General features: G+C 45.2%; 1 protein-coding gene across 1 annotated transcript; it reads left to right on the plus strand.

Annotated features, from left to right (window-relative positions):
* Positions 1–9,402: 9,402 nt before the first annotated feature.
* LOC144715421 (phosphoinositide phospholipase C 4-like) lies at positions 9,403–14,841 on the plus strand. Its single transcript, XM_078590328.1, has 9 exons — positions 9,403–9,884; positions 10,759–10,955; positions 11,034–11,169; positions 11,245–11,493; positions 11,960–12,165; positions 12,257–12,374; positions 12,788–12,937; positions 14,198–14,284; positions 14,374–14,841. The coding sequence occupies exons 1-9, from the start codon at positions 9,567–9,569 to the stop codon at positions 14,665–14,667; spliced, it is 1,755 nt and encodes a 584-aa protein (XP_078446454.1). The 5' UTR covers positions 9,403–9,566; the 3' UTR covers positions 14,668–14,841.
* The last annotated feature ends 314 nt before the right edge of the window (positions 14,842–15,155 follow it).

The raw sequence follows: 15,155 nt of genomic DNA on the forward strand, positions 1-15,155 counted from the left end.
GGGCTGGCAGGTGTGCGTGCACAGAGCAACAAGCCTCGAGGCGTAGGGGTTACATTATCTTAACGTAAGGCGCCTCGTCTCATTACTAAGGTATCATCCATGATCTTCCCCCATGTAATGATCACGACTATGATGTAACCTTTTATTATATCAATGCAATGACACTATTCCTCAACGGGGTGGCATCCCCACCCTCTCCTCTAACCCCTTCTATGTGATCTTAAACTATTGCAAGAGACTTCCGTTACAAGAGATCAAGGCTACTCAGCGTTTTGCTCTAAGCACTAGGGCCGACATGCGTTAGATCCGAGCAATTGTCCTAGTTGGAAATTTGACCAAGTGACATAGGCCTATAGCTCATAAAACTACCTTTGGTAAGGTAAATTCTACTTTGTACGTACCATACCATGGAAGCACTACTGACGTAGAACAACTACGGAATGGACGACTGGATTGACGGGACAGACTACGGGTAGATGGATGACTGGGATGGATCGGGTACTAGAGGGATAAAACAGCCATAGAAATCACACGGTCGAATTCGGACTTTAAAACCGATGAAAATCTGGTGGTGCAGCTCTGACCCTTGTCGAGGGCGAGAGTACTGTCTTCCCCCACACGACGATGCCTAAGCACCGAAATCAATATCTGAATTTGCGTCGCGAAGAAACACTCGAGAAAGAGAGAGAAGAAGTGGAAATCCAAACCAAGTCTAATTCTGACGGCGGTGGAAACTTCTCGAGAAAACATTGAGTGGGGAACACTTCGACACCAAAGAGTTCAGGCGTACCTAGGCACCGTGGTGCGTGAAGAGGATGCGGGAAATTCTGATCGTGACGAGGCTGGGCGAGTCTGGGCGTTGAGAGGCCCACTGGACGACAAGGTCTGGACGTTCTGGGCGTTGAACAGCCCTAGTAGTGAGTAGTTGTTGTTGTCGTAGAGTCAGGCGTAGGCAAGTACCCGTGCGCGCGGAGTGCGCGGAGGTCGCGCAGCGCACCCGGAGCACGCGTAGCGTGCACGGCTCGAGGCGTCGAACGGCATCGGGACTGGGGCAGCCTGAGCGCGGCCTTGGGCAGCCCTGTTTGGGCGGCCTGGGCTACTCGTGGGCGGCCCTGGGCGGCCGGACCGGGGCAGGCTGAGGGCGGCCTTGGGCGGCCTTGTTTGGGCGGCCTTGGGCTGCTCGTGGGCGGCCCTGGCAGGGGCTGCCTGGGCAGCCTTGGCTGGGGCGGCCTGGGCGGCCTAGGTCGGTCATGGCAGGGGCGGCCTGGGCGGCCTTGGGCGGCCCTGGCAGGGGAAACCCTAGGGCGTGGCCGGGGCGGCCTAACTGGGGCGGCCTGGGCTGCCCTGGGCGGCCCTAGCAAGGGCGGCCTTGGGCATGACCTGGGCGGCTGGCTGGGGTGACCTGGGCGACCTTGGGGCGGCCCTGGCTGGGGCAGCCTGGGCGGTCCTAGGCGGCCCTGATTGGGGCATCCTGGGCGGCCTTGGGGTGGCAGGTCTGAGAGAAAGAGAGGGAGGGGAGAGAGAGAGAGAGATGGAAACGAGGAAGAGGTGGCCGGCGATGAACACTGCAGCGGCGATGGCGGCGACGACGACGACGACTAGGGTTTGAGGGTAGAGGGAGGCTGGGCAGTCCTCCAAGAAGATTTTAACTGAAAACTCAATTCTTGAAATATGACTGCCTAATGTTTCTTGAAAACAATGGCCTATATATAGGCCTTGGAGGAAAGAGAAAATGACGAGAAATTAGAGACGAGAAATTAAAGATGTGCGCTGTTTCACGCCAAAGGGCAGTTGTGGATCTGCCTCTGGCGTCGTGTCATGACGCGCATAGGGACGTGCACGTGTGGAGACGTGCTTGTCGACGATTGCGGCGTGTTGACTTTGGTGTTGACTTCGGTTGACCGTGGCGGGTTGACTTTGGTTGACTTCGCCGTTGGGTCCATAGCAGGCGTGTTGACTCTGCTTGACCGTGCCGTTGGGTCCATAGCAGGCGTGTTGACTCCGGTTGACCATGGTGACGCGTTCGACGATGATGTGTTGGCGTCCTCGCCATCAACTACCTTATGGCTTCAAAAAAATTCATCGATACAAGACTATTTTCGTCTGAACTTTATACAATCCAAAAGAAATCCCTCTCAAATATCATGATTATCTGGATATGTTACTTGTGTTTTACTAGGAAATTCATTACAAGTCAGAGAAGAATAATGCTGTGGTGGATGCCACATCTAGATAAATGTGCAAGGAGGAGGTATCTTGAAACTCTATCCCTCTCATTCACCGGTTGGATAGACCATGGTAGCACATTAATAACCATCATGAGAGTAGTTATAAGATCTAAGTGCCTTTCCTAGATAGTTTATCCAACATGACTTACTGTGTTACGAGCTGCATATTCTAGCACCATCCAAACATCATACTTAATCCAATAGTATTTTAGGCATTAGATCACACTAAAATATGACATGCATAACTTAGAAAGTATTCTAGAGATGGACGATGAAGTTTATTACATCATGTGGATTAAGACCACATCTATGAACAAAATAATCCATCAACAGCCTCACATGTGAGATTACTTTGGCCCCTACGAGTGTGAAATCAAATTTGTGAGAACTTTCCTCTAGATATCAATGGATTTTCAAAATTGGATGAGTTTGATATAGCCATGGTTTTTTTAAATTGAATCATCAAATATAGCCATTATATTCCAGCTAGCCACCTTTTGTGACATTGTAATCACAAAGATATTCATTGATTTAATATCAAATTACAACTGTAGATTGCCTCATCGAATAAAACCATCACGTTGGAGTTATCCACACTTTGGTGACAATGTAATCACATATGTATTTGTTAATAAATTTATAAAATACATAATATTCTGAATTCAGTATATCAGATAAGGTGCAGAACCTTATGTGGAGTGAACTCCATCGTCTCATTCAAAAAAGATTAGCAGGCTAATTTTCCTTCCCACACTGATAAATTGAAGGCAAAGGGAGAGTAAGAGACAATGAGAGATAGAGAGAGAAAGACCAATGTCATGATATAAAAAGAATAGAGGGCGAGACTCAGAAATAGATGGAGACAAAGTAACAGAGATAGAGAAATAATGAGAGAGAGAAAGAGATGGAATGACAGAGGAAGAGATGGCGAGGGAGAGCCAGAGACATAGAGAGGGAGAGAGTGAAGGTGACATAGTACACGTCATTTTGTCCGGTGGAGTCCAGTCTCCCCTATTAGCCTGATTGGTAGGTAAAGGCCCACGAATAGTTATTAATTAAGACTTGTGTTTTTTCTTAAAAAGGGGTAAGGGTTTAGAGAGAAGGAGAACGAGTATTTTGGAAAAGTTTATTCACATTTAGGGCTGGAGGATGGAAACGAATGACGAAAATGAACGGACAGAATGTATCGGAACGGAATTCCATTTCAATATCCGTTTGTCACAAAAATTTTTGTCATTTTCGTCATTCGTCACCGTTCCGTCATCTACATGTTTCCTTCATTCTTCCATTCCTCCATTCCGACATTTGTCTATTGATGTAAACAGAACAGAACAGACGCTTTGGTGACGGAAAATGAAACCCCCCCACCCCCCCCAGTTACTTCATGGACTCCGAACCCTACGGCGCTCTTCAGTCTCCCCCTTCTGCGCTCTTCAGTCTCTCCCTCCGTCTCCGAACCCCTTTGGCGTCTGTCGCTGCTCTAAGTTTTCTCTTCCCCTTCGCTGCTGTCGCCTTGCTCCCTCTTCTACCGGAGCCCCTCTCCCCCTCTCCGTACCTCGTCCCTCTCCCTCTCTCCGCTTGTCCCTTATCTCCCTCCCGAAGCATCTCTCCTCCTCTCTTCGATCGCCGCATCTCTCCCTCTCCCCCCTGAATCAGGTTGTAGATTTTGTGGTACGTCTTCTTCCCAGGTATCATCCATCGGCATTGAGTCGAAACTCTATACGTGTGTTGCTAGGGAAAGTGTCCTTATCAATTACTAGGCTGTGGTATTGTCCAGCAACGAACGGATTTGATAGACCAGAGAATAACCCATCCTCGCCCTTCTCGTCATAGAACACTAAGGGGAACGGACGATCTTTCCTCCAAATGCTTCTCCAATACAATGCAGGCCCATACAAACACTGAACAGGGGAATAGAGGGAGGGAGCTCCAGAATCGTCTACAAAGAAATCCCTGAATCTTGAGGGGAGATCAAGATGCCTCTTGGATTCAGACTTCTCATTTCTTCCATTGTGAGCTCGTCATTTATATAAAATTCAAAATTAGCTCCTAAAAACCGCTGATTGTACGTGAAGCTATCATCATTATCAAAAACCACTGTCTCAACCTCCTTCCCCAAGACCAACACTTTCAACGCCATCCTACCTACAGCACTACTCCGAGCAAAAGGCAGTCCTCCATTTCTACACCTTGGAAAGCGAGAAATCCACAATATGACAGAGAAAACAACGTCAAGAGCTCATCAAATGAAAAAAACAAACAAAAACTGTAAAAGTCCAGAAATCGGATCTTACCGTCCGTGGAAGAGCAAATCAAAGCCCAAGAGCAAATCAAAGATCTGAGAATACTTCGCCGGCGCTGCGACTTGGAAGCATGTTGAGGGAGAAGTAGCAAAAATTCTGACAAATATTTTTGTCAACCGATATTGTCATCCGTCGTTTTCGTCATTCGTCTGTAATTTTTGTCATCCGTCATTTGTCACGGATGATGGATGACTAATGATGAATGACAGATATAGGACCGTTCATTCATCCATCAATCGATGCGAACGAAAACGGATGACGAAAATGAAAATGACGGATGATGAAAATGTCATTCGTCCTCCAGCCCTAACTTCTCTCTTGGGCTCTCCTCCTCTGACTTAACAACTCTGCCTCTTTCTAGAAACTCCGCTGCAGCTGTTTGTCCGCTATCTAGGTAACCATCCTTCATCTAGGGTGTGATAGTACCTCCTGTCTGCTTCATATCTTGGTGTTTTTTTCGTGCGATATTGTCTTGATCGGGATATTACATGTGGAGGAGTAGCATGTGTTGATGAACTCTTCGTGAAGTCATTTTGTACGGGATCTGGGAATATTTATGGGTACTCGACTCCACGGACCTCTCCTCCAGAAGTTGCAGATGACTTGAAACTATTCCGAAATCCGATATTGTTGACCCTACGTCGCAAGGGACATTCCACATGTGTTTTCGTCATTTACTTGAAGACATTCCAAGCAGGTATTCTCCGTTTACATCAGGATAGAGAGGGAGAGAGAGTAAGGAGAGAGGAGAAAGACAGAGCGATAGAGAGGGAGAGAGTGAAAAGGAGATAGAGTGAGAAGGAGAGAGAGGGAGAGATAGAGAGAGAAGGAGAGATAGAGAGGGAGCGAGTGAGAAGGATATAGAGGGAGAGAGTGAGAAGGAGATAGAGGGAGAGAGAGGGAGAGATAGAGAGATGAGAGATAGGGAGAGAGAGAAGGAGAGAGGAGAGAGGAGAGAGGAGAGAGGAGAGATAGAGAGGGAGCGAAGGAGAGATAGAGAGGGAGAGAGAAGAGAGAGAGGGTGAGAGAGAAGGAGATAGAGGGAGAGAGAGGGAGAGATAGAGAGATGAGAGATAGGGAGAGAGAGAGAGAAGGAGAGATAGGGAGAGAGAGAAGGAGAGAGGAGAGAGGAGAGAGGAGAGAGGAGAGATAGAGAGGGAGCGAATGAGAAGGAGAGCGAAGGAGAGATAGAGAGGGAGAGAGAAGAGAGAGAGGGTGAGAGAGAAGGATATAGAGGGAGAGAGAGAGAGAGAGAGAGAGAGAGAGAAGGAGAGAGAGGGAGAGAGAGAGGGAGAGAGGAGAGAGGAGAGATGAGAGAGAGGAGAGATAGAGAGGGAGTGAGTGAGAAGGATAGAGAGGGAGAGAGTGAGAAGGAGATAGGGGGAGAGAGAGAGAGAGAAGAAGAGAGAGGGAGAGAGAGAAGGAGAGAGGAGAGAGGAGAGATAGAGAGGGAGCGAATGAGACGGAGAGAGAAGGAGAGATAGAGAGGGAGAGAGAGGGTGAGAGAGAAGGAGAGAGGAGAAAGACAGAGCGATAGAGAGGGAGAGAGAGGAGAAAGGGAGAGGAGAGAGGAAGAATGGGAGAGAAGGAGATAGAGGGAGAATGGGAGAGAGGGAGAGAAGGAGAGAGAGGGAGAATGGAAGAGAGGGAGAGGAGAGAGAGGGATAATGGAAGAGAGGGAGAGAAGGAGAGAGAGTGAGAGAGAGGGAGAGAGAGCAAGAGTGAGAAAGATAAAGATAAGAGAGAGAGAGAGACAGAGATAGAGAGAGAGACAGACAGACAGAGAGAGAGATAGAGAGAGATAGAGAGAGACAGAGAGAGAGATAGAGAGAAAGACAGAGAGATATATAGAGAGAGAGAGAGACAGAGATAGAGAGATAGACAGAGAGAGATACAGAGAGAAAAAGAGAGAGAGAGAGTGCGTGTAATGGCCTCCGTTGACTTGTGAGGTCAGCGGGTGCGTCACACTGGAGAGGGGATGTTTCGCGCTACGCACACTGTTTAACTGGCGGTGCTAATAGCTGTTGAAATGCCGACACACTGGGGATCCAGTCGTCGGGTGTTACTAAAGGTCATTGGATATCGTCATAGGATACGTTATTCTCTTTCTCTCTCTCTCTCTCTCTCTCCCTTCCTCTCTCGCTTTCTCCCCCCCCTCTCCCCTCCACTCTTTCTCTCTCTTTCTCCCCGCCTCTCTCTCTTGCCCGCTGTTTCTCCCTCTCTCCTTGCCTCTCTCTCCTCCTATCTCTCCGTCGCTCCCTATCGTGCTCGCTCTCTCCCTCCCTCCATCTCTCTCTCTCTCTCGCTCCATCTCTCTCTCTCTCTCGCTCCCTCTTTCATTCTCTCTCCTGCTCCCTTTCTCCAGATGAAGCAGTTGCATAGGACTTAAATAAGATTAGTTAGTAAGAAGAGGATATACATATTCTCGTTATGAGATCTTAGCTGATAGGATTCAATATAAGGAAAATCTAGTGTTTAGGATCAAAGATAGATAGGACACATTTATGGATAGGATTCAACATAGTTAGGATACATCTAACGGTCCGAATTAAATTTAATATAGCCGTTATATTTAGTTATAACGGCTATAACTTGTTTTAGATGGTTACTATAATTAACTATTAGTAAATCATTATAAATATTCAACCAATTGTAAGTTCATATTTTGCGGATAATACGATCTCGAATCTCTACACTCTTGTCTCTCTTCTTCTCCCCCTCTCTCTTCTTCTCCCCCTCTCTCTTCTTCTTCCTATCTTCTTGTTCGCATTCTTGTTCTTGTTACGTGGAAAAGTCCACGATCTTTCATCTCCCTCTCTCTTTCTCTCCTGCTCCCTTTCTCTCTCTCTCTCTCTCTCTCTCTCTCTCTCTCTTTCTCCTGCTCCCTTTCTCACTCTCCCTTTCTCATTCTCCCTCTCTCTCTCTTGATCCCAAGTGAAGTGTACGGGAAAAAAAAAATATTCTGCCTTGGTTTTTCTGTCTCCAAGCCCATACTCCTAAAATAATGGTACATCGGCACCACATCAGAATTTATGGCGCAGTGCAGGGAAATGGATACCCTATATCTGATACCTTCATCCAACCCCTGAGACAGAGATGGATGCCACTGTAAGCATGGGTATCCAATTTTCCATTTACCATCTTGTACAACATCCATCTCGATATCATCATCTGATGTCGGGTTTGGGACGGGCAAACACTAGTGGGCAGCCATTACTTTCTCAGATGAGCTACATCCAAAGTAGAATTTACTTGACCAGAGGTAGTTTTATGAGCTATAGGGCCTAATGTGTGTGTAATGTAGCAGGAATAGATGTTCGAAGAATGACAACGTCATCCAACCCCTTGACATGGACTGATGTTGTTCTCGTGACGGAGAATAGTATTTGTAGCAATCTGTATCCGATATTGTCATCTGATACCGAGAAAACGATAAACACGGGTATCTGATTTCCCATTTCCGATATCCAATACATCATCCGTCTTTATACTATCATCTAATGTCGGGCTTGGGTTGGGCAGACACGAGTGAGCAGCCACTACCTTCTCATGTGAGCTATAACCAAGCATAATTTACCTGACTTGAGGTAGTTTTTATGAGCTATAGTGCTAATGTAGTTGTAATGTAGGGGAGTAGATGTCCAAGGTAAGACAGCGTCATCCAACCCCTGGGACAATGACGGATGCTGATATCAGGATGGAGAATGGTACATTAGCAATCCATATCTAATATTGTCATCTGATACCTAAATAATGGTAAACATATTTTCCATTTCTGATATCTAGTGCATCATCCATCCCCTTATTGCCATCTGGCATGGGGCTCGAGACTCGTACACTAGTGGGCAGCCACTCCCTTCTCATGTGTGCTATAACCAAAGAATACAATTACTTGACCAGAGGTAGTTAGTATGAGCTTTAATCCTAATGTAGTTGTAATGTAGGGGGAGAAAGATGGATGTCGATACCAGGACGGATAACGATATAGTAGCAACCCATATCTGATATTGTCATCGAATATCTGAACACGAGTAAATGTGGGCATATTATTTCCCATTTTTGATATAGAATACAACTTCTGTCTCGATATTTTCTCGTATGATGTTGAGATTGGGCGAGCAGACACTAACGGGCATCCACTTCCTCCTCAGGTGCTACAACCAAAGAAGTCATTGCCTGACTCGAGGTAGTTTGTTTGAGCCATAGTCCTCATGTAGTTGTAATGTTGGGGGACAAAAGTCGATATCCAGATGGATAACGGTACCATAGCAGCCCATATACAATGTCGTCATCCGATATCTAAATACCCGTTAACACGGTCATTGGATTTCCCATCTCTGATATCCAGCACAGCATCCGTCTCGATATCGTCATCCGATAACCGGCTCCAGACCGACAACTAGACATGTCGTTCTGTTCTTTTGGTGCGAATTTGTGCGAATTGTTCGTTTTGTTCGGTTTTCCGAACAGAACAAAAACGAATTCGAACAGAACATCGAACAGACCCGTGTTCTGTTCTTTTGTTCGCTTTGTGCGAATTTTAGTCTAATATTGTGCGAATGTGCGAATTTGGTTCGTTTTTGAAAAAGAAAAAGAACAGAAAAAAGAACAAGGGCCTGTGTGGTTCTGTTGTGCGAATTTTGTGTTCGTTCCAAACGAACAGAACAGAACGACCATGTCTACCGACAACCACTCCTGTTGAACTGTCGATGCCAGCATGCTTCACATGGTACACATCTTGGATTTTTCTAATCCTAGCTTGGATTTTTCCTAAAAAAACAATAAAAAAACGAAGAAATTCCATTTCTTGCCATTATTGCGCATATATTATTTCATAAAACTCCTAGTATAGTTTGCATTAACGAGGCAGATTATATCAGCATCGCTGTCACATCGGCAACGCGTAATTTCCGCGGCGGAGATCAGATCGGATCGAAATTCTTCCGCTGATCTTGAAGAACAGAGCGGATGATCATCGGAGAAGAAGAGTGATCTCGATTTGATCAGGATTTGAGATCGTAGATCGTGATTGAGGATGGGGAGCTACAAGATGTGCCTTTGCTTCAGCCGCAAGTTTCGTGCGGTGGAAGGAGAAGTGCCTCCCGACGTGAAGGAGGCCTTCGCAACGTACGCCGATGGCGGGACTGGCATCAGCCCCGAGCAGCTTCGGAGATTCCTCGTGGAGGTCCAGGGAGAAGCAGGCGCGACGGTGGAAGAAGCGGAGAGGATCGTTGATCAGGTAAGGCATCACGGGCGGCGACATCACATCGGCAAGGCTTCCAAGAGTCTTTCTCTTGAGGACTTTCAGTTTTTTCTGCTGTGTTCGGAGCTCAATGCCCCGACGAAGCCTCAGGTGAGCGATCTCAAGCTGAATTATGAGTATTGCTTGATAATCGTGGTGGAATAAGGCGTAGTATCCGTCTCCTTTGCTGTTTTGAGATAGAATTTAGGGATTTTGGTCGAAGAAACACGCTTCTTCTTGCGTCTTCGTGATGTTCATCTAATTACTTGAAAAAAAATGTGGTTTGACTTGAAAAATCGTTCATTGAATGTGTCATTGATTGAATTCGATTCAGTCGGATGGTACCCAGAAAAAAACCCCAGAATTTCTGTTCGTATTAAATTAACTGACTGATCCCTAAGCTTCCATTCCTTATGACCCAATGTTGAGTGCCGGGTGGGCTAAATAAACGGACTTCTTCCTGATTATTAGACATCTTCATCCACTATAATTCAAAGACGGTTGTGGTTAAGCGTAAATACTCATTCCTCGAATGAGGAAATCATTGAATTTTTGTCGAAGCATAGTCTCAACTTTCATTTGTTTTTGAATTTACTTATCCGATCCCTAAGATTCCATTTCCCCATGGCCAGATCTTGAGCGCCGGATAGATAGAAGAAACACTCTTCTTCATGCTTCTATATCTTCTCCGTCTACTTAAATTGGAAAGAATTGTGATTGCACTTGAAAGTTCATTCATTGAATGGGTCAGCGATCGAATCAGCTTCAGTTCGATGATACCGACTGAAGAAAAACCTAACTTGTGTTTATTATTGAATCAACAGATCTGACCTCGAATCTTCCATCCCCCATGGCCAGATCTAGAGCACCAGTTACATTGAAGAAAAACACTTCCTCGTGCTTCTTAGTCATCTTCATCTAGTCTAGTTGAAAATTTTTATTTTGGTTAAACGATAAAATTTGTTCATTGAATTCTTAATCACAGGTGCATCAAGACATGACTGCCCCGCTGTCTCACTACTTTATTTACACCGGGCATAATTCCTACCTCACTGGTAACCAGCTCAGCAGTGACTGCAGTGATGTGCCCATCATCAGGGCCCTCGAGAGGGGTGTTAGAGTTATTGAGCTAGATATTTGGCCAAATTCTAAAAAAGACGATATCAATGTTCTTCATGGAAGGTACCTCCTGCTTTCGGACAAGTTGATTATTTGATTAAATATGCATTCATTTTCCCTAATTTGTATTTGGGTTTCCAGGACATTGACCTCGCCTGTAGAGCTCATTAAGTGTCTGAAGTCGATCAAGGAATATGCATTTGTGGCATCTCCATACCCTGTGATCATAACCTTAGAGGATCATCTCACACCAGATCTTCAGGCCAAAGTCGCCCAGGCAAGTATTTTAACGGATTCTCTCAATTTCAAGTTTTTACAGGTTATCATTATTCATCCATTGTTAATATTACAGATGGTCTCGGAAACATTCGGTGATATGCTCTACTATCCGGAATCTGGAAGCCTTGAAGAATTCCCTTCTCCAGAAGCTCTCAAGAATAGGATCATCCTGTCGACAAAGCCTCCGAAAGAATACCTGGAATCCAAGATCTCCAAAGATGATGAAAACGGTTCAATGAAGGAAAGTAAGAGGCGCCCAGACGAGGAGGCATGGGGAAAGGAGGTCCCTGATGCAAAAACTGAGCTTGAATATGAAGACGAGGTTCTAATCCCCCTTATGATTATTCACCACTGTCTGTATTAGCTATCTGTGGTTCGGCATCCAGGACGACGGTGATGAGAGAATGATGAGAGTTGCCATCGTCCTCATCATTTTCTGCGGCTTGGATGATGATGATGGCTTGACATCATCAATGTCATCTAAGACAGAGGCAAATATACTTTAGATAGTATTTTTCCCGTATATGTGACTCTCTCTCACAACTCTCTCTCAGTGTCAAGCATGATGAAGACAAAGGCAAGTCATGTGCATCAAGTGCTGTGGCTTGGAAGCTAGCTACCTAGTCCATCTTCCATATGTCTCCATCATCATCACAGTCATCCCAGCCTCAGACAGGGAATGATGACGATGATGATATTTGTGAAAGATGATGGGATGACAAGTTTGTCATCGTCCTCCAGTACTATATAGCGTTCTTCCCTCTTATTTGCTTAATGATGGAGGGCAGGACGAAGAGCAAGATGAGGACGAGGACGAAGATGAGGATAAGACGGCATCACCAGAGTACAGGAGGCTGATCACGATTGCTGCGGGAAAGCCCAAAGGTACATTAAAAGATGCTCTCAAGGTTGATCCAGACAAGGTTAGGCGCCTCAGTTTGAGCGAGCAAGAACTGGTGAAGGCCACCTTATCTCATGGCAAAGACGTAATGCGGTAAAAAATGATACGCAAATTGATTTTTTAGGTGACGCTTACAGTTTGCATTATTTTCTCGCCTTAAAATTTCTTTTATTTTCTTCGGCAGGTTCACTCAGAGGAATATACTCAGGGTTTACCCAAAAGGCACTCGTTTCAACTCATCAAATTACAACCCTTTTGTTGGGTGGATGCATGGAGCTCAGATGGTGGCCTTCAATATGCAGGTTCTATTTACGTGCACTAGTTTCATGTTGTCATCCCAGACCCCGAATTATGCAAGATTAATGCGTAATTCTCCCTGCAAATCATAAGAAAACCAACCTAAATAAATAAGATAAATGACACAACAAAACATACCATCCCTCTGACATTACATGGCATAACCTTACATAACATAGCATAGTATATCACAACAAAGCAAAATGTAGCATAACAGAACGGAATTAACACAATTTAGCATAACATTCTCTGTAATGCAATCATTCGTTCACTCATGACAATTGCCGGAATTATCAAAAACGTCTTCCCTGTTTAGGAGGGTTGCCTGCCCACAAGTTTTATTCTTCCGCGGCCTCAATCTGGGCTTGTCAATCTGTTTTTCTCACTAAAAAAGTGGTAATGAATTGCTTCTTAACAGGGTTATGGCCGTTCTCTTTGGTTGATGCACGGGTTCTACAAGGCCAATGGAGGGTGTGGGTTCATTAAAAAGCCAGACTTCCTGATGGCCAACCATGACGGTGAGGTCTTTGACCCATCGGAGACTCAGGCTGTGCAGAAGACATTAAAGGTCAACTCATTGACCCGTCGACTCTTGACCCAGGAAAATCATGACCCATATCTCATCTCTCTTTCTCTCTCTTTATTATTCTTTCTTTCTTTCTCTCTCTGTCTCTTTCTTTCTCTCTCCCTCTCTTTATCTTTCTTACTATCTCTCTCTCTCTCTTTATCATTCTTTCTTTCTTTCTTTCTCTCTCCCTCTCTTTATCTTTCTTACTATCTCTCTCTCTCTCTCTCTTTATCATTCTTTCTTTCTTTCTTTCTCTCTCTATCTCTTTCTTTCTCTCTCCCTCTCTTTATCTTTCTTACTATCTCTCTCTCTCTCTTTATCATTCTTTCTTTCTCCCTCTCTTTATCTTTCTTACTATCTCTCTCTCTCTTTATCATTCTTTCTTTCTCTCTCTCTATCTCTTTCTTTCTCTCTCCCTCTCTTCATCTCTCTCTCTTTATCTTTCTTTCTTTCTTTCTCTCTCTCTCTTTCTTTCTCTCTCCCTCTCTCCCTCTCTCTCTCTCTTTATCTTTCTCTCGTTCTCTCTCTCTTTCTCTTTCTTTCTCTCTCTCTATTATTTCTCACCCTTTCTATTACTCTCTCTTCTATCTCTCACCCTTCCTTTCTATTACTCTGTCTTCTATCTCTCACCCTTCCTTTCTCTCTTTCTGAATTATATCTCACCCTTTCTTTCTTTATTTCTTTCTTTCTTTCTTTCTTACCTCCTCTTCACCATCTCTCACATTTTCCATTCGCTCCTCTCTCACCTTTCATTCTTTCTCTCTCAAACCATTGACCTGTTGAACCCTGACCTGGAAAAAGCATAATCCACATCCTAGTGTCTCGCACCCTTTCACTCTCTCTCTCTCACTGTTGACCCTAATAGTATGACGTACATCTCATCTCTCTCTCTCTCTCTCTCTCTCTTCGCTGTCTTTCTCTTCCTACTGTCTCAACCTGTTGACCCGTCGAACCCCGACCACGAAAAATCATGACCTCATCTCATCTCTCTCTCAATCTCTGAGCTCACCAGTGACCCAGGAAAAGTATAACCCATCTCCCACATTTCGCTCTCTACAACCCTTTCACTCTCTCTCTCACTGTTGACCTGTTGACCTGTGACCCAGAAAAAGCATGACCCACATCTCATCTCTCTCTCTCTCTCTCTCTCTCTCTCTCTTACCTCTCACTGTTGCACTCTCTCTCTCTCACTATTGACCCATTGACCATGAGCTGGAAAAGGCATGACCCACATCTCATATCGCTCTCATCTCTGAACAGGTCAAAGTATGCATGGGAGACGGGTGGCATCTGGATTTCAAAAAGACCCACTTTGACGCCTTCTCTCCTCCAGATTTCTATGCCAGAGTCAGAAAAATCAGTCCATTTCCAGCCTCTTATTGACTTATCCAAAAAAATGGTGCGTTGACTTTTTAATTTTACTTTAATTTTGCCAGGTGGGTATTGCTGGGGCCGCAGCGGATAGCGGGATGAAGAAGACAAAGACCAAAGAAGACTGCTGGTCACCAATGTGGAACGAAGAGTTCGAATTCCCATTGACTGTTCCGGAACTTGCTGTGCTCCGAGTCGAAGTACATGAATATGACATGTCCGAGAAGGATGACTTTGCTGGTCAATGCTGCCTCCCTGTGTCTGAGTTGAGGCCCGGGTATCGATCAGTCCAGCTCTCAGATCGAAAGGGCAACCCCCTCAAGTCCGTTCGGCTCCTTCTCCGTTTCCAGTTCAGCTAGAGCCCATGTTGTCTCTAAAAATAAGCCTGATTCTCTCCCTGGGTTGGGCCTAGCTTATCTCAAACCTCCATCTCCTCTGAACTCTTGACCCTTGTATGAATATGATTATCAAAATGCATGTTATCTCCTATCCAAGTGTAGATTGAACGGTTTGGAATGGACTGATTTTTGTTCCATCTTGCATGCCATTTTTTAGGTCATCCAAAACCATCCTGTCCTAGAACTGTCCTGTTTGGGAACTGTCCCTTTCGAAACCGTCCTGTCCCAGAGGCATCCCATCTGAAACTGTTCTGTCTGGGATCTGTCATGTCCAAGAACTGTCCAATCTGAGAACCATCCTGTTTGGAAACTGTCCCTCGGGGAAATTGTCATGCCCCTTGCATTTTGGTGTTGTCTAACATTGGGAGCGGAAAACAATAGATGTTCTGAATCATAGGAGTTCTAATATTTGAGAAAAAAAATGCAAATTGAATACATTCGTCCAGTCT

This window comes from Wolffia australiana, chromosome 19, assembly GCF_029677425.1.
Source record: "Wolffia australiana isolate 7733 chromosome 19, ASM2967742v1".
NCBI lineage: Eukaryota > Viridiplantae > Streptophyta > Magnoliopsida > Alismatales > Araceae > Wolffia > Wolffia australiana.

Coding starts and splice junctions, on each gene's coding strand:
- LOC144715421 (XM_078590328.1), top strand. CDS start 9,567: ATGGGGAGCTACAAGATGTGCCTTTGCTTCAGCCGCAAGTTTCGTGCG. Junction 12,375..12,787: donor TGGTGGCCTTCAATATGCAG/GTTCTATTTACG, acceptor GCTTCTTAACAG/GGTTATGGCCGTTCTCTTTG. Junction 12,938..14,197: donor CTGTGCAGAAGACATTAAAG/GTCAACTCATTG, acceptor ATCTCTGAACAG/GTCAAAGTATGCATGGGAGA.